The following is a 19,737-nucleotide window of genomic DNA, read 5'->3' as shown; positions in this document are numbered from 1 at the left end:
GTGTCAGTAAATCCTCACATTAAAACTGAAGAGTTGGGTTCTCACATATTTATTCAGTTTTCTCTTTTTGATTTTTTTTTTTTGGTAGTGCTTTATTATAGAACTATTTTTGTGGTTTTGTTTGGCATGCTCTAGCATAGAATCTTGAAGCATCAAAATTCCATAGTTTTATGTCATAATTTACTGCCTGAAAAAGTATTAGTATCTGTATTCTGATTTTGAAGGGAAATTGTCTCATTACCCTTACAGGACAGATAACTGAAGGTTTTTACTTTTATTTTTACATCTCAGCTTAAGACTGCTGTAAATGAAAAAATGTTAAAGCCTACAGGTAGAGTTGTTGGGATAATAAAAAGGAACTGGAGACCATATTGTGGCATGCTTTCCAAGTCTGATATTAAGGAGGTGAGTAAGGAGCATGTTGCTATGTGATGGAAAGTAATGTACATTGAACAGAATTTAGAGCCCTCACCTTGCCCCCATCCCCAGCCTTTTGAGTGTAAATTCTTTTTCCCTAATGTTCTCTAGTCAAGAAGACATCTCTTTACTCCTGCTGATAAGAGAATCCCTAGAATTCGGATAGAAACCAGACAGGCCTCTACGTTAGAAGGACGGAGAATTATTGTTGCTGTTGATGGTTGGCCGAGAAATTCCAGATATCCAAATGTAAGCTTGAAGTAATAATTTTATGTTAGACTATTTAACTAAAACTTTAGGAATAAAGTTGCTTCTTTTACTGAAAATAGAATCTGTCTTTATATAAAATGCATGCTGAAATTTAGGAGTATTAAGTATTACATCCAATCTGAAAATTAATCCTAGGAAATTCCAATGTAAATCACTTGGTTAATTTTACTCAGACTTCCCAACAAGTAATTTTTGGTGACGTTGACTACAAAATTAGTGTTTGAGACCTAAGTAGATTCTAGTAAACAAATTTTGAGGCTAGGATATTTGAAGCAACTTTTAAACTTGAGAGATAATAGGAACTAAACAGAGACCTTGTTTTGTGAGAACTGAACTCTCAGAAAGTCTCCACCATAAATCACTTGAGAAGTCTTGTCGTTTTTAGCTTTAATTTACCTAATGGTCATTTTTAAGAATTGTGGAGAAAATTTAGAAATACTAAGTGGTAATGGAAAATGTTCAACCATTTAGTGTAATAATAAAATATAAGTTAATAAACAGAAAGCTGTAAAATACACAGGTCTTATAATACTTTTTGGTTTTAGGGACACTTTGTTAAAAATTTAGGTGAAGTCGGAGACAAAGAGACTGAAACAGAAGTTTTGTTACTTGAGCATGATGTTCCCCATCAGGCTTTTTCACAGGCTGTTCTTAGCTTTCTACCAAAGATGCCCTGGAGCATCACTGAGAAGGTATGTTGAAAAGAATTCCTAGTGACTTTATGAATTACTGTATCTGAGCTACTAGTTTTATTTGATTTCTGTATGTGTCTTTTAAAAACCATGTAGAAACCTTATCCCCCTCCTACCTTGCATTTAGTTTGCTACAGAATGCTTAGGTTATCACGAAAATCATTTACTTTACTAAAAGACAGACTTTTCTAGGGGACAGACACTGGCTGATATCACATTTTCCAAAGGCAAGGGGTTCACAAATTATAAATCATGAAGTGTTGTTATCATTGAGAAATAAAGCTACTTTTTATTTTAATTATTGTTGATTTTATAGAACTGTGTTACATCTGTACCACCAAAATTGTTTTTTATTTTTCAATAATATGGCATTTTTTAGGACATGAAAAACCGAGAAGACCTGAGACATCTGTGTGTCTGTAGTGTGGACCCCCCAGGATGTACTGATATAGACGATGCTCTCCATTGTAGAGAACTTGAAAATGGAAATTTGGAGGTATTTGTAATTATGATGACATTCTATTCAAAAATAGTTCTGGTCTTGAATTAATTTTCTTTTGACCCATTGTAGGATTTGTGAATTATTCATGTCAGGTAGAGTCTGTTGTAGCTACAGAGACTCATGGGCATGAGAAAGTTGAAATGGTAACTGTGACTGGCGTTGTCTTTTCCTTTTAGCTGAATTTCTTCTCACTAGAATTCCTTTAGTACATTTACCCAGTTAAGCATGTTGACATCCTTTTTATCTTTTTAAGGTTGGTGTTCATATTGCTGATGTTAGCCATTTTATTAGACCAGGAAATGCTTTGGATCAAGAGTCAGCTAGAAGGGGAACAACTGTATATCTTTGTGAAAAGGTAAATGTGTTAAATTTAAAGTGGAATTTTGATACATCTTTTCTGTCATCTGTTTTTTTTTTTTTTTTTAATTATTTTTAAACTTTACATAATTGTATTAGTTTTGCCAAATATCAAAATGAATCCACCACAGGTATACATGTGTTCCCCATCCTGAACCCTCCTCCCTCCTCCCTCCCCATACCATCCCTCTGGGTCGTCCCAGTGCACTAGCACCAAGCATCCAGTATCTGCATCGAACCTGGACTGGCGACTCGTTTCATACATGATATTTTACATGTTTCAATGCTATTCTCCCAAATCTTCCCACCCTCTCCCTCTCCCTCAGAGTCCATAAGACTGTTCTATACATCAGTGTCTCTTTTGCTGTCTAGTACACAGGGTTATTGTTACCATCTTTCTAAATTCCATATTTTTGCGTTAGTATACTGTATTGGTGTTTTTCCTTCTGGCTTACTTCACTCTGTATAATAGGCTCCAGTTTCATCCACCTCATTAGAACTGATTCAAATGTATTCTTTTTAATGGCTGAGTAATACTCCATCATATTAGCAAGGTGAAAAGACAGCCTTCAGAATGGGAGAAAATAATAGCAAATGAAGCAACTGACAAACAACTAATCTCAAAAATATACAAGCAACTCCTACAGCTCAACTCCAGAAAAATAAATGACCCAGTCAAAAAATGGGCCAAAGAACTAAATAGACATTTCTCCAAAGAAGATATACAGATGGCTAACAAACACATGAAAAGATGCTCAACATCACTCATTATCAGAGAAATGCAAATCAAAACCACTATGAGGTACCATCTCACACCAGTCAGAATGGCTGCGATCCAAAAGTCTACAAATAATAAATGCTGGAGAGGGTGTGGAGAAAAGGGAACCCTCTTACACTGTTGGTGGGAATGCAAACTAGTACAGCCACTATGGAGAACAGTGTGGAGATTCCTTAAAAAACTGGAAATAGAACTGCCTTATGATCCAGCAATCCCACTGCTGGGCATACACACTGAGGAAACCAGAAGGGAAAGAGACACGTGTACCCCAATATTCATTGCAGCACTGTTTATAATAGCCAGGACATGGAAGCAACCTAGATGTCCATCAGCAGATGAATGTTTTATTCTTAATAAAGTCATCTGAGGTGTTTCCTGAGGAAGGGAGAGCCTCAGTATTTAGTGAAATTGAGTAATCACTTTGTTAATTTTGTAGTTTGTCATAATCATGGACACTTTTGGATTCTGAAACAGTGTGGAATAGTATATGAATTAGCTAAAGGACATACATAGAATAAGGCGACCTTAAATCAGTGAAAATATTGCAGTGTTTTTTGTTACTTAGCCAAATACCAAGTAGATGTAGTTGATATGAGTTGTTGTGAAGTGTCAACTTGTCTTTGAGTAATTAATATATTTTCCATTTTTTTATGTATAGTTAAGTCGTGAGTCTGTTCTGTCACAATTACTATTTCTTCTTCATTAAGTGTGCTCCCAGAAACTTACAGAGAAAACTTGTGAGAGTAGAAGGGAAAGTCAAACTTAATTAACTGTCAGAGTTCTTCTGTGTCCCTTTTTTCCGTAAGAATTCATTGTTTCTCTTTTTTAAGGGTGTTGAAAACACCATGCAGTTGGTGTGAAGCATTGGAGGAAGGTCCCGTTGTAGAGTTACTAGGGCTTGTGTGTGCTATCTAGTACAAACATTGTGTACAGAGCAGAGATTTCAAACTTTGAGGGCACAGCTAGGTGGGTAGTGTAGAGAACTTACCACTGACATGAAATCCAGTTTTCTTTCATTGCTTTTTTTTTTTTTTTAAGTCAGTCAGTCATGTCCGACTGTTTGCAACCCCATGGGCTATACAGTCCATGGAATTATCTAGGCCAGAATACTGGAGTGGGTAGCCTTTCCCTTCTCCAGGGGATCTTCCCAACCCAGGGATTGAATCCAGGTCTCCCATATTGCAGGCGGATTCTTTACCAGCTGAGCCACCAGGGAAGCCCAAGAATACTGGTGGGTAGCCTATCCCTTCTCCAGGGGATCTTCCCAACCCAGGAAATGAACCAGGGTCTCCTGCACTGCAGGCGGATTCTTTACCGACTGATCTATCAGGGAAGCCCATTGCTTCCCTCTTGTAAAAATTGTGTGTCTCTACTTCTCTAGAAATAGACTTGTTTTTTAATTTCACATTGTCTCAATTCTATTTACAGAGGGCTTCTGCACCCCCGCTTAGAACATCAATGTTATTTGAGAATAGAACCTCAAATAAATGTATGGATATAGCTCAGTAATCTTCTGCTTTTATTTTATCTATTTCAGAGGATTGACATGGTTCCAGAGTTGCTTAGCTCTAACTTATGTTCCCTGAGATCTAATGTTGACAGGTATTTATGCACGCTTCTTCATAAAAACATAGTATTTACTACTTTAACTGATTCCCTTTAACAAATACTGTCTTACTTTTGTCCATAGGTTGGCATTTTCATGTATTTGGGAAATGACTCACAATGCTGAAATCTTAAAAACAAGGTTTACCAAAAGTGTCATTAATTCTAAGGTTGGTTTCATGTTTAATATTTCATGTTGCACGTCTTTTTTACTTTTAACAATGTTCTAGATTGTTTTGAAAAAGTTAGGCGTATTAATAAGTTTTTCCCCAGTATTCCCACTAAATCTTGTTGTTTTCAGTTATCTGCTTAATTTTTGATGTTATCTAGAAATGAGATTATGTGGCAGTTTTTCTGTCTTCAGAAACTTAGAAAGCCTGTATACTTAGGTGACCAAGTAGATTCTTTTAGCCCTAATGTAGGAACTCCAGTATTTGAAGTTACCCCAATTTATAACTGGTTAGTATTTTAAAAGATGGTGTGTAAACCATCTTCTTGCTCCTCACACTTTTTCACTGAAGTGATATGAGCCACTGTTGAATTCTAGTAGAGCTAGTCTGAAACTGATGTTCAAACAGAATGGAGCCAGATGACGTTTCTCACTCCTTTTCTTCTTTTGTACCTTTCATCCGATTGCCTTATGTTCTCATTTTGCTCTGAATCTTCCTCTGTCTGCGAAACCCGCTTTCTCCAGTGATCTCTTTTCTAAGTTTACCTTCTTTTTCTCTCCCTTTAACATAATTCTTTATTGATTAGCTAGTGGTTGGAAATAAAGCTTCATGTGAAACTGATAAGGAGTCATGTGTGAATGATTTAAATTTTCCTAGGTTTGTATTTTTAAATAAGGTGAGTTTATAATTCTCCCAAAGTTGGTTAGTGTAGCAAAATTTTATATGAAAAAAACTTAGTAAATATGTAACATAAAAAATTTATAGACAAGGAACTTTTTGCTCCTAGTAGATAAGTTGGTTCTCCCAAGAATCTATCCTGATCTGCATCACCTAACTCTTTTTTACTATTCCTGATTTTTACTCAAAACTATTTAAAAAAAAAAAAAAGGCTAAAAAATGGCATTTTTCCATGAGGAGGGAAATATAGGAGCAGAGCAGAAAGCTGTTTATTTGGATTGTACTGGAAATTAGTCTTTTCTACTGTGATTTTCTAATTCTTAGATTAAATACTTAATTTGGGGTATTTAGTAGATTTCTTATAAAACATGATGTCTGGATTCTTATGGTTTTATTATTTGCTGTGTGTAAGGAAGTACTGGTCATCTGGAAATGATTTCACTTGACAGTCGTTATCAAAGAATAATCTAACCTTCCTTTTATCTTATTTTAAATTTTCCTAAGTATTTATGCATTAAAAGAACAATGAAAGAAATGAGAATTCAACAATTCTACCATTTAATTTTGTTTTAATGTGAGTTTGCTTATGTTGTGTAATGCATCAGATAAGAGTTAATGAACCAGAAATCATCAATATTCAATATAAATATTATAACTAGGAATCTCTTTTGTTATTGATTTTAGGTTTTCTGAAATCATGGATATTTTATAGTGGAAACATAAATTTTCAAAAGTAAACCAGATTTTATAAGCATTTGTATTAATATACGGTTTCTTTTTTTAGGCTTCCCTTACATATGCTGAAGCTCAGATGAGAATTGATTCAGCAGCTATGAACGATAATATTACTACTAGTCTCCGTGGACTAAATAAACTAGCTAAAATTTTGAAAAAAGGAAGAATTGAAAAAGGGTACATTTCAAAAATATTAAGATTTATTTTAATTCTCCTGTCCTGCTGTTAACGATAACTTGTGAACTCTTTATGAAGTGTTTATCTTGGTCAATGATGAATTATTTAATAGGCTGAGTAGGGACTCTTAAGTAGATACATTCTATTTCTTCTAGCTACCTTTTTAAATATTAGCAACTTGATTCTGGACTGATGTTTGTTCAGGAGTTCTGTTATGTTGAAGACCTTGATATGTCTGAATTAAAGATCTTGAAGAAATTGTAGGAAGGGAAGATCTTCTTGAGACTTTTCTATGGCTTGTTCCTGATTTTAACTAGAAATGATTTTCAGGACTGAATGTTTTTTCTCAGATGTTTCAATAAAGACAAATGAAGTCCTTGCACTTAGAGTTGGAAGAGATTTTTAGAGCATGTTTAATCCAGCATCTTCAGTTTTTAAATGATTAGGGGTTACATTGAAGCAGTCTTACCAAAGATCTGATCAGTAGCGGCAGATTCACATCTTTTAGCTGTTATCTCATGGCATTTGCCTGACTGCAAAGGAGTTTTAAGGAATATCCACGTACCCAAATCTGTTGAAGTAGTCAGAAGAAATTTGATTCTTGAAAAACATCAACTGTCAGAGTAAAGCAAGAACTTGAGCCTTTCATATGTTGGTCTCTGGATGCCCATGCCCGTCCAAAGTGGAGTCACAAGTGGTTACTGAAAGTGGTTTTGTTGGGTAGTGCAAACTCTAGATCTCTGCTGTTTTCATAAGATGTGCCTGTTAAAGCTAAAATTAAAGAAGATTAAAAATTCAGTTCCTGAGTCACACTAGCCATATTCCAAGTGCTCAGGAGCCACATAGCAGGCTGGTGGCTACCATATTGGATAGGTGGGTTGAGACCATTTTCATCCCTGCAGGACGTTCCATTGGACAGTGGTGTTCTAGGTATTTATGCTGAGCCACCCCTACCTAACTCTACTCATATTTCAGTTTTCTGGGAATTTTCTTATGATCCTAAATACTAAACTTGAAACTGATTTGAAAAGAAATTGAAAGGATAATTTGGATGCAGTAAAACCCAGTGAAAACTTTATTGCTCAAATTTATCATTAAGACGTAAATAAGATGACTGTAATTAGATTTCTTTTGTAATGCAAGACAACACATTTTTCATTGTATTCATTTATTGAAGGTTTACAGTATGCCAAGTATCAGAAGGTTTGTTGTAAAAGCAAAGTGAATAAAACCAATTGAAACTATTTTGGCAGTTTTAAAGTAAGAGATGTAGATTTGTATCTATAATGTAGATTGTGATTAGGACAGAAAAGCTATTTATTTAATTTGAAAAACACTCTGTACTTCTAGTTTTGAAAGTAGATACTCATCTACTGGTAAAATCTATCATTGAGTCTTCTCAGTCTTAGGGTGAATAGAGAAAGCAATCAGTTAAAAAAAAAAAGAAGGTTATCTTTCACCTTCTTAAAGGATATGTTTTGTCTTAAATTATATCTGTCATATGTCTATCTTAAAGGATAAGAGTTATGTTTTAAATGTTCTGTGAAGAAATAATGATCAAATATGATTAGTGTACCTTGCTCTTTAGGTCAAGCTGTATTAACACATTAATTGTAGTGTAGAACCTTGTTGTATTGCTCAAGTTATTTGTCATGGAAAGAAAGGCATACTTGTCAGATTTCCTCTCGTATTCCTTCTGTAGTTCTTGCAGTAAAGGTGAGTCAGGGAAAAAAGGACTTGGAATCCCACTTGCCCCAAACTCATCTTTTCCCCTTCTTTGTGATTGTCTGAAGTTACCCAGCCTCAGTAAAATTTAGTTTCTGGTTGATTTGGAGCTGACCGGATGCAGATAGGTTCATGGTGTAAAACCACATTATGCTTGCCTTGTGGGAATATACTTTTCAAAGAAGAACTTGCCAAATCTTTAAATGAGCTGTGCATGTAAAGCACTTAGCCTGGTATATTATCTGACACGTAGTACTCAGATACTAATAGCCATCAGTATCTGTAACGTGAGTTGTGGTTTATCAGTCTCCTCATTGGCTGGTTGAGTGTATGGGGAAGATACTTTTGAACTGAGGATCTTTTGGTGCCACTCATTTGCCCAGGGCAGCTTCCCTTTTGCCTCTTTCCACCATCCCTCACCCTAATACATTGTTTCCTGTAGTAAATAAAATATAACTGATTGCATTCTTTATGAAACTTATCAAACCCTCTCATTTTGGGTACAGAAGACATTCTTTATCCTGAGAAACACAAGGACTCATTTTGTTGTATTGATGTTGTCCTGCCTTTTAAAATTGATTTTAGAACTGTAAACTATTGGGCCATCTGTGAAAATATAAAGGAACATAAAAGTTAGCAGGTGGTTATAAAGCTTTCAAAAAAGAAACTGTCACATACTTGCTTTAATCATTTCTGTTTTAAGAGTCACTTCCAGAGTTATATCTGTTACTGCTCACATAACTGATTCACCTCCTTATTTTATTTAGGGCTTTGACTCTTTCTTCTCCAGAAGTTCGATTCCACATGGACAGTGAAACTCATGATCCTATAGATCTGCAGACCAAGGAACTCAGGTATGCAATTTTTTTGATGGGTAGTTGGTAAGATTATTATTTTAATATAATATCTAGTGTATATATTAATAAAATGTTTCTACCCCCAAATATCTATTTTAGTGGAGTTATGATTTCTGTAGAGAAAAATAAATATGGTTTTACTTTCTAGTCTCATCTAAAACTCAAATACCTTATTTGTATTATAAAAGAAAACTTGCCAGCTTCATTTGTCTTAATGTGTGGTGTATTAGAACTTGACTAGTAATACTTATGGTAAGTAAAGGAGGATTGCCCTCATTAATTTCCTAAGTATTTAATAGAGAATATACTGTGATAGGACAGACCTGGGCCAAAACCCTGGAATCTAAAGTCACACGGCCTCAATTTGGATCCCATTTCTGCCAATGACTCCAGACAAATTATTTGACCTCTTTACACCTTGATTTATTTGTAAGTAAAATAGAATTGGTAGTGGTACACACTCATAGGGTGTGTGAAGAATAGTCAGAGGTTAAGCCTTGTTATTGTTTTATTGATTTATGTTAAGGTTTAGGAGGCAAGGGCTTCCCTGGTGACTCAAACGGTAAAGAATCTGCCTGCAATGCAGGAGACCTGGGTTCGATCCCTGAGGCAAGGCTGATTTTGATTAAGTCAGAGTTAGGCCTCTTTCCATACCTGTTATATAAGGTGATTCTGAAATTAAGCATGCATTTACACTTTTCTAGCAGATGACCAAGAATTAAAAACAGGATTATACTCAAGTTTGTTAGTTAGGACCAGTGTGTGCTTTACAGCTTTAGAGCTACAATTTAAAAATACCTTTGGGTAAACTATGCAAATAAGTCTAATGTTAGTAGGAACAGTGTACACCCACTACCAAGGGCTCTTTTGAGGAAAGTCTTGAATCTTGTTTTACCAAAGTAGAACATCACCCATTTCTTCTTACCAAGAATAAAAGCCACAATTCTAAGAGATTGTCCCCATAGTTTTAAAGACATGTTTGGAGGTCTTCCTAATTAAAAAAAAAAAAAAATTAATATACTTCAGGAGTCTTGTCAAGAAGTTATGTTGTTAAAGAAGGAAACATGAGTGACATTAATAATGCGTGTTCAGTAAATTGGGAGAAAGCACTATTAAACAGAACACAGGGACTTACCTGGTGATGTAGTGGTTAAGAATCTGCCTGCCAATTCTGGGGGCATGGGTTTGATCCCTGGTCTGGGAAGAAGCACCTAAGCCCATGTTCCACAACCGCTGAGCCTGTGCTTTAGAGCCTGCAGGCCACGACTGCTGAAGCCTCCTCACTCTAGAGCCCATACTCTGCAATAGGAGAAGACACTACAATGAGAAGCTTGCTCGCCACAACAGAGAGTGACCCCTGCTCACTGCAGCTAGAGAAAACCTCTCAGCAGTGAAGACCCAGTGCAGCCAAACAAATAAATAAAATTATTAAAAAGAAACAGCATATCATTTACTAATATTTTGTATACATAAATCATTTACTGTGTTTAATGAAAAACAGTATCAAATTGGTTGAGTTTTGAAGTCAAGTCATAATGGGCCCATATCCTGTTACACTAGTAATTCTGACCTTTAGCGAGAGATTAATATTACACATCTTTAGTTTTCTCATCTACAAAATAGGACTAATACCTATATTCCTATGTATATACATATATGTATATGTATGTATATACATGCACACATACCACAATGTAAACAGCACTTATAGCACAATGCCTGGGACATAATAAGCACCCAAAATAACTATTTTAGATATCTTTTCATTTGGGGGATTTGTTGGTGAAAGTTTCAATTTTTTTTAAGCCAATATTGATATGACCTAAATAGCTTTTAATTCTTAGAAAACTGTATTTCTGTAGATACAGAATTAAATAAAAATCTCTTCAGACTTAGTGTAAAGAGGTGAAAATGCTTATGATTTAGATTTTACATGTAAAGCTTCTGTTTTTTAATGCCGCTTGTAAAATATCCTTTAGCATAAGATTTACTCATGCAGTAGGTAAATTGTAAGAGATTGTTAGCATAGTAACTGAGGAATGAAAGGGATGTTTAGTTCTTAAAAATACACATGTGTATACACGCATGATGTTTGCATAGGAATTTTCATTATCTCAACAGAAAAGATAACTTGTGAATAGAAGTTATATAGAAGTATATAGAAATCTCATTCTTTTTCCTTATTTAATGTCTTTTCATTTGGCAGAGAGACAAATTCCATGGTGGAAGAATTTATGTTACTTGCCAATATCTCTGTTGCAAAAAAAATTCATGAAGAATTTTCTGAACACGCTCTGCTTCGTAAACATCCTGCTCCTCCTCCATCAAATTATGAAATTCTTGTTAAGGCAGCTAAATCTAAGGTATGGTTCCATAGCTAGAAACATCATCTGTATTCGTGTTGTGATGTAGTGTTTGCACTGAATAATCTGTAGTCACATTTCCATAAAAGTTTGGTTGTTTCCTGATGCAAAAATGTGCCAGTAATTCTTTTCATTAAAGAAATCATCTAACTTGGGTATGGTCATCTCTTCACACATTGAAATCATTTGCCCTGTACTTAAGCCAGATGTTCCAAACTACATTATTTATAATATCCTGAACATATTAAACTTTTCCATATCTCTGTGCTTTAACACATTTTTTCATGCCTGTGTTACTTCATGTCTCCTCTGAACTGCCGACCTTTAAAGACTTAGTTGTTTTTTTTTCTCTTTATCTTCAACTCACTTCAGTCCTCTTTATTTCACATCCCTAAGAAAGAAGTCCATTTTTGCAAACATGGAAAAAAAGAAAAAACATAGAAAGGGGAACCCATTTTCTCAGCCCCTTATACCCCCTGCCTCTGGTTAGTAGACTTTATTTAGACATGATTACCCCTGCTTTTGGGGTGACTATGGCTTACATTGGTTTTCTTTGGATCACTTGCTCAGGCCACATCTTTCCTGTCCAGAAGAGAGGGATGAAAGGGTGTTGGATCTCAGAGCATTATTCTAACAGGAGGATGCTGGTTTCTCATTTTTCAGACCTTTATGGTGGGCCGGCTCCTATTATATCCATCAGAACATTATCAGCTTCTCTTCTCCTCCAAGGCTTACTCTGTAAATTGGAGAATTTTCTCTTATTGTCCTGTTTCTTTCTGTGACCTGGGTAGAGTAAGGAAAGTTTATGTGTGTTTGCCTCATCTTGCAAAGTAGAATCGGCAGTTAACTGCTGTATCATCATGTTGACCTGTAGTCACCAATACCTCTGGCCTTTACTTCTACATTGAATGGAGAAAAAGGATCTGTAGAGAAAATCCCAACATGTGGAAACGGAGCCAGATCTGCTTTGATGTTCTTCCACCCCAACAAAGATTAGGCGAGCACGGCTGGACTGAGAGGTAGCACTACTGCTCCAACTGTTCTTTCCCCCTTGAAACTTCTTGAGAGCGTTGGTACTTCAGTACCTTCAAACAAATTCAGAGAAATTTAAGGTTTGATACTACACAAACCCACCATGACTTTTACTAAACTTATTTTCAGTTTTCCTAGGTAAGGCTAAAAGGCATAAACACTTATTACCTGGTTAAAAGACACCATACTTTTTCAGCCTGATGAGTTATATTTTGAAGACATGGCTGGTAATGATTTTTAAATGTTTAATTTGATCCCTTTTCCCTATTCTTTGGGCTTCTCTGGTGGCTCATATGGTAAAGAATCTGCCTGCAATGCAGGAGACCAGGTTTGATCCATGGGTCAGAAAGATCCTGTGGAGAAGGGAAAGACTACCCACTCCGTTATTCTTGCTGGAGAATTCCATGGACAGAGGAACCTGGCAGGCTACAGTCCATGGGGTCCCAAAGACTTGGACACGACTGAGTGACTAACACTTTTCTCTGTTTATTCACAGAATTTGGAAATTAAAACTGATACAGCCAAGGCTTTAGCTGACTCTTTGGACCAGGCGGATTCACCTATTTTCCCTTATCTAAACACCCTGTTAAGAATATTAGCAACTCGCTGTATGATGCAAGCTGTGTACTTCTGCTCTGGAATGGATAATGATTTTCATCACTATGGCTTAGCATCCCCAATATACACACATTTTACGTCACCCATCCGAAGGTACTTTTTCTCCTTAACAAATGAGAGAGAGAAAATATTTTGAATTGTAAAAGGATATTTAAATGCTAACATGGCATGGTTCTTATTTTTTCTTCATGTGTCTAGATACGCAGACATCATTGTTCATCGCTTGTTGGCTGTGGCTATTGGAGCTGACTGTACTTATCCAGAGTTGACCGACAAACACAAGCTTGCAGATTTATGTAAAAATCTCAATTTCCGGCACAAAATGGCTCAGTACGCTCAGCGTGCATCTGTGGCTTTTCATACTCAGGTATTTGCCTTCTGTCACTAATATTAGCAGAAATGAAGTTTTGTTCACTTTTCATTTGATTGCAGAATTTTTTTGTTGTTAACTTCAAAATACTTTAAAGGTAATCCTTAATAAGGTTGTCTGCTCTTTTACAGTTATTTTTCAAAAGCAAAGGAATAGTAAGTGAAGAAGCTTATATTCTATTTGTAAGGAAGAATGCTATTGTGGTATTAATCCCAAAGTATGGTTTAGAAGGTACAGTGTTTTTTGAAGAAAAGGACAAACCAAATCCACGGCTTATATATGATGATGAGGTACAGTATTTCTGATGGTTTTATTTTGGGGTTTTTCTTTCGGTGGGAGGGGGAACACTTTGTCTTCAGTAGCTTGCAAGTGGTACCTCTAACTGGTAAAATTATTTTTGTACCCTACAGAATTTTATGCCTATTAGCGTTTTACTCACAATTTCTCACCTCAGTATATGTTGTCATCTACAAAAGTTACTAATTTCTTTCTACTCTATAAAGTTTTCCCTTCTAAGGAAAACTTGAATTATGCTTTGTTCCTGGTGGACAAATGGATTAAAGTAAAGGAGTAAATGGCTGTTGATAGCTCCAAGAAGGGAATTTTATCATCCAGTTCCCAGTGTGTTTTACCTGACACACTCCCTACTTCCCTGACCTTAGTAGAAGTACAAAACAAATTCTGCCCAATTACCTGTGTGCTTCTGTACAAGACCAACAATTTGCTAGTTAAAGGGTTGAGAATCCTGCAATTAATGAATAATATATTGGGACCAGAGTGAAAGGGAGAAGTTTGCACATAAATAGGTCATTTGTATGTGAGGGTGTTAGATTAGTGTTTTTGGTTATGTTGAACACCTAGGTGCTTATTAAATATTGAAGTTATTTTTAAACTTAAACTTTTAAATTAATTTGGAAGATAAATTATAAAGAATAAGAACCAAGCTTCAAGTGGAAAAAGGCAATTAAAAATAGCAAAATGTGTTTTGTTTAGATACCATCACTTAAAATAGAAGATACAGTATTTCATGTATTTGATAAAGTTAAAGTGAAAATCATGTTAGACTCATCCAATCTTCAGCATCAGAAAATCCGAATGTCCCTGGTAGAACCACAGGTAAGACCAGATTTACACTGTTCGTGTTGTGGTGGAATAAACAGTACATATTTTGTGAAAGGCAGTGGTACAGTCCTGAGTTACTTCTGTTTAGTTATAGAATCTTCAAAGTAGTGTGCAGGACAGGTATCTACAGAGGAAATCCTATTTTCTCACTGATGTCCGTAGGCCGCGGGAACCCAGGCATCTTGGGCTGCTTCTGAGTTCCTTGGTTCCTCAAATGGAATCCTGAGATCTACCTAGTTCTTCATTTTTACCAGTTTTGAAATCTGCACTTTTGAAAAGCAGTTTAAAGTGTGATTCACCCTAAGACATTGGATCTTAACCTTGGTTCTGCCCCCAACACACCTGAGGCCTCTAATGCTGACAGTGGCTGTCAGTGGGAGAACCTGAGTGTTATGGCTAAACACCCTTTCCAAACGATAGGCGTCGGTCTTTCAAGATCATGTCTGCCTGTTACATTCTGAAGCACTATTCTTTTGTGTGTGATACACATACATACGTACACTGTGTGGAAAACTGTTTCCCCTTCCCCCCACCATCCCTCCATCTTTTTGAACCTCAAAGTGTCAGTGAAGAAGAGGAAGATTAGATTGAGGTTTCTTCATGTTACGCTTTTACTCACCTGTTTTTCCCATTTTGCATTACTTTAGATACCAGGAATAAGTGTTTCTGCTGATACTTCAAACATGGACATTAATGAACCAGAGAGAAAGAAGAAGAAGCTTCAAAAATAGCTACAGTCAACCACAAAAAACTTCAAGGATTGGTTTCCTTTAAAACGAAGAGAATCTTGAGAGAACACTTGTAAACCTAAGAAGTGTGTGAGATAGTTTGTTACTTCTAAGTACATTTTAATGAATTTTAAAATTTGCATTTTTATTGAACCGTTGACTGTGTCTGTCCCATCATACTGCTTCCTTTCAGGATTAAAGAACTATTTATGCAGAAAAACTCAATTGAATAACCATCACTTATATAGTGACAGGACAGCAACTGAGGGAATCTGTGAAGATCACTGAAAGGGAGCACTCACCTGCTCACTGAAGAGGAGATGAGTCTTGCATAATTTATCTACTATTGACAGAAAAAAACTAATTTTCCTATGGAGAAAATATAACATTTTTAGAAGCAAGGAACAATCTAAGTCTTGAAAGGTGTCACTGTATGGGATGGCAATTTTTAGATTTCAAGACAATGAAGTCCAGAGCTGTCAGGGTGTTCAGCATTTAATTTCCTCTGCCATCTTTAATTTACCTCATATTAGGGCGTCCCAGGTGGCATAGTAGTAAAGAATCTGCCTGCCAGTGCAGGAGACTCAAGAGACGTGGGTTCAGTCCCTGGGTTGGGAAGATCCCCTGGAGGAGGAAATGGCAACCTATGCCAGTATTCTTGCCTGGAAAATCCCATGGACAGAGGAGCCTGGTGGGCTACAGTCAGTGGGGCGGGGGTGGTGGGGGAAGAGTCACAATGAGTCAAACATGACTGAGCAACTTGTACACATATGGCCACAACTTACATTGTACTCCTTTGCTATTAAAAACCTCCGTTTTATTAGTGTTCCGTAAACAGATGTGACTGGGAAATTGGTGAAGGAATGAAGTAGAATATTTTGATCTGACTGGGAAAATGGTTATTTTTTTAAATACCAGGTAAATGTGATCATCAGTCTTGACCTTCAGCTCAGATATGTCCCTGAAAATAACACATTAGGGTTCAAAGAAAGCTTAGAGATGGCACTTTAAATGTCACAGCATGTTAACTTATAAAAAGGGGGTAATTAATGGCTTTTAAATTGCATATATTTGTATCAGATTATGTGGGCAAGCAGGGGTTGTATGAGGTGTTGACTGAAGTGTTGCATTTGGTGTGCCAGTAACAACTGCTCTGTCAACCACAAAGATTATTAATGATAAAGTCAGTATTTTCAAAAACATTTTGAGATAGTGCCGAGAAGATGGTGCAAATCACCTAAACTTTTGCACATGATAAGTTTGCAGGAAGAAAGCCTGGCTTACTGCAAGATAGAGATACCCTAAAACATTTTACTTTGCTCATTCAATTTCCAAAGTACTGACAGTGTAGCAGGCTTGTCCCTAGTCAAGCAAACGATCTCTGCCTTGAAGGAGCTTGGAGGGCATTGAGTGAGACTAGCACACATACCGGCAGGTGTAGCAAGTGGGAGCAATTACAAGATGTACAGTCATCCAGGCACTCAGTAATTGTAAATACGTTACTGACCCAGGGATTTCTGCAGAAACGACCGCCTGTGGCCAGCAATATGCTATGTAAGTGAATATCGAAACATTCCAGGTAACAAAAGATGGATCTCTGGTCAATAAGTTGATAAAATGATTGTTCCCATTTCCTGGGACTGAGGAAAACATCCATATAGTGCGGCAGAACTTGTTTCAGTCAGAGGAAAAGCCATGAGTGAACTAAGCCTACAGCGCCAGTCAGCAAGCCTTGTCCACAAAGGCCAGTCGTGTCAGCCTCCACCAGCCAGGTGCTTTGTGTCACTCCACCCTTCTGCTCTTGCAGAGAGAAAGCAGCCATGGACTGCTTTCTGTTTATGTAAACAGATGAGCATGGCTACTTTCCAACCTTATTTACACATGGGGAAATTTGAATTTCATAATTTTCATGTGTTTAACAAAATTGATTTCCACGTGGCACCTCTCCCCACCATTTAAAGATTCTTTGCTCATGGGCCGTGGTCTTCCTACGGTTGAGGAAAAAGGTTTCAGGTTAAAACAAGGCTACACTGACCTCATGTATCTCTTTCCAGATTTCTTCTCTTGTGCCTCTTTTATAAGGAAGTCCTAATTCAGGCTCTAGTCCCTATTGAGTAGCTCAAAATGACCAGAAACCTTATTTTCACCCTTGAAGCCTTTTCCTTGATAATCTAAGATGCTTCAAATGCCATTTCTTATGGTAAGCAACATAAATATTTCATTTAAAAGGCCCTGTTGGATAAAGACTATTATCCCCATGTAACAAACAGGTGAGAGGTTGATAGAGGTTTATGGCCTATTTCGGGTAATAAGTGACAGAGGAGGGACTTGAATTCAAGTTATAATCACAGCTACATTTTTTCCCGCCTTGTGCTATTAAAAAAGCACAACCAAGGAAGTCCTACTCCTGGGATCTAGAATTCCTCTTATGTACGATTGTTTGAAGTTTCCATGACCCCCTGGAGAAGGGAATGGCAGCCCACTTCAGTATTCGTGCCTGGGAAATCACATTGACGGGAGCCTGGCAGGCTGCAGTCCATGTGGTTGCAAAGAGTCGGACAGGACTGAGCCACACACGTTAAAGCCTGTGACTGAGGACTCGACTTCCTAACGCACTTAGCAGCCGTGGAACTGGTGGCTGATGGCTTTAATAGTTAGGGTCCTGAGGGGAGGATAAGGCAGGTACACAGCAAGAAATAAGCCTTGCAGGCTGGCAGGAAGTTTACAAGGTGCACAGAAGGAAGGGAGGATGTGACACGATGAGAGGGTGTCTTTATTTCCTAGGGCTACACGTGAATTATTATTCCTTAAATGAGACATTTTTTAAGAGGTGATTTGTAAAATCTGGGTATACATTCTCCAAAGGTAAAGAATATTTACTCTGAACCTGAATACGAAGTTTGTAAGTTCTCTTCTTAATCAGATTTATTCCTTTCACAAAGGTTACAAATTTGAATTCATCTGTATATTCACATACTTTTATGTAAAATACAACATAGCACCTTCACAGTTCCACACCTTCCCAGACTAATGCTAAATCAGTACTGTCAGTGAGGCTAAGAAGCAGTTCATTGACCCTGCAGGACTGAAGCAAAGTTGTCACTCAAGTTTTTATTAAACACATCACTCAATGTCAATATAAAAATATTTATTGATAATAAAATGAACCTGTACTGAAGTAACTTGTTGAAAGTTCCAGGAGCTTTTCTGTTGTTTCTGTGTCACTGAATTAAGCCCTTGATTTTTCACATTCAGGAGGGAAAGAAAAAAGCTCAGCATGTTAGTTGAAGCAGTTTTTTCCCCAATCATGATCACATTATTGATCCCATGCATAAAAAATATGAGGAGCTGTCCAGTGATAGTCTTTGGTTCTGAGAGAGGTATCCTAAGGACTGCTGCATTGAGGCAAGTTTGAAGTTTTCATCCAACACCTTTGCATTGAGTGGTCTTGCTGTGAAAAAAGAAAAACCTTATTTTCAGTTTAAAAAGGACCATTCAAGGATACAATTATTATGTGAACTGTCTTTAAAACCTAGATGCAAATATTTTCTTATGCACTCTAGAGGGATAGTGAAAACATATTTTGTTACAAATCAATGTTCTGTACCATAAAAGTACTGCCTGTATCTTAATGCTTGCTTGCTCTTAAATGGACAACTAGTATCCCACACCTCATGATAAAATGGAGGAAAGGTAAAATAGTGTAGCCTGCATGTTAAATTGGCATATAAAAATCAGATTCTCCTGATTAGTGCCTAAAGTTATAATGGAATTCTTCAAATATGAATACAGTTGTCCCCAGTATTGATAGGGAATTGGTTCTAGGACCCCCCAAGGATACTGCAATCTGTGGATAGTCAAGTTCCTTACATGAAAGGGCACAGCACTGATATTTACATATAAACATCCTCTCATATATTTTAAATCCTCTCTAATCTACTTAAAATACCTAATACAGTATAAATACTATGTAAATAGTGGCAAATAAAATAAAAGTTCCATGTAAATAGTTGGCACACGGCAAATTCAAGTTTTGCTTTTGGAACTCTCTGGAGTTTTTTTCCCTCGAATATTTTTGATCTGAGGTTGGCTGCATTAATGGATGTGGAACTGGCAGATATATGGAGGGTCTCCTGTATATAGTCATAACTGTCCTTTCGAGGTTCAGTGAATGTCTCTGTCAACAGTGTACTTCTGTATAAATACTCAGCTTTTTAGATACATATATCTTACCTCTGAAGGCTCGGGTTTTAAGAGTCCTTTCCTTTGCCTGTTCTTAGTTGATGTGGAATCTCTCAATTGTACTATTTCCCTCTCTAATAATCAAAACTCTCTATGTGTAGCTTTGAGACAATATTAGGCAAAAAGGTCCGCCTCCCTCCTATTCGACCCGCTCTCCTCCTGTTGCCCTGTAGCTTAAAGGAACTAATTTCAGCCCCAGCTCTAAAGTAGCATTAGCTCCCCGACCCCGCCAACCCCAACCTCTCTCTTCTTATGCTTCCTCATAGCAGAAGACTTAGGAAAACAAAGTGGTCTGAAGC

General features: G+C 36.8%; 2 protein-coding genes across 6 annotated transcripts in view; one reads left to right on the top strand and one right to left on the bottom strand.

Annotated features, from left to right (window-relative positions):
* The window catches only part of DIS3 (DIS3 homolog, exosome endoribonuclease and 3'-5' exoribonuclease), a 28,275-nt gene extending 9,897 nt beyond the window's left edge, over positions 1-18,378 (top strand). The window contains exons 7-21 of the mRNA XM_027557666.1: positions 292-405; positions 529-666; positions 1,233-1,379; positions 1,759-1,875; positions 2,135-2,236; positions 4,554-4,618; positions 4,707-4,791; positions 6,254-6,381; positions 8,874-8,960; positions 11,170-11,326; positions 12,855-13,069; positions 13,175-13,343; positions 13,478-13,636; positions 14,340-14,462; positions 15,116-18,378. Of these exons, the coding sequence (XP_027413467.1) occupies positions 292-405; positions 529-666; positions 1,233-1,379; positions 1,759-1,875; positions 2,135-2,236; positions 4,554-4,618; positions 4,707-4,791; positions 6,254-6,381; positions 8,874-8,960; positions 11,170-11,326; positions 12,855-13,069; positions 13,175-13,343; positions 13,478-13,636; positions 14,340-14,462; positions 15,116-15,199 (1,890 nt within the window). The 3' untranslated portion in view covers positions 15,200-18,378. The remainder of the gene's footprint in view (positions 1-291; positions 406-528; positions 667-1,232; positions 1,380-1,758; positions 1,876-2,134; positions 2,237-4,553; positions 4,619-4,706; positions 4,792-6,253; positions 6,382-8,873; positions 8,961-11,169; positions 11,327-12,854; positions 13,070-13,174; positions 13,344-13,477; positions 13,637-14,339; positions 14,463-15,115) is intronic.
* Positions 18,328-19,737, bottom strand: part of BORA (bora, aurora kinase A activator) — a 28,451-nt gene continuing 27,041 nt past the window's right edge. For all 5 annotated transcript variants that reach the window (XM_027557671.1, XM_027557672.1, XM_027557675.1 and 2 more), the window contains one exon: positions 18,328-18,647. In XM_027557671.1, coding sequence (XP_027413472.1) covers positions 18,582-18,647 — 66 coding nt within the window. In that variant the 3' untranslated portion in view covers positions 18,328-18,581. The remainder of the gene's footprint in view (positions 18,648-19,737) is intronic.

This window comes from Bos indicus x Bos taurus, chromosome 12 (genome assembly GCF_003369695.1).
Source record: "Bos indicus x Bos taurus breed Angus x Brahman F1 hybrid chromosome 12, Bos_hybrid_MaternalHap_v2.0, whole genome shotgun sequence".
Classification (NCBI taxonomy): domain Eukaryota; kingdom Metazoa; phylum Chordata; class Mammalia; order Artiodactyla; family Bovidae; genus Bos; species Bos indicus x Bos taurus.
This window is presented reverse-complemented; position numbering and strand designations above follow the sequence as displayed.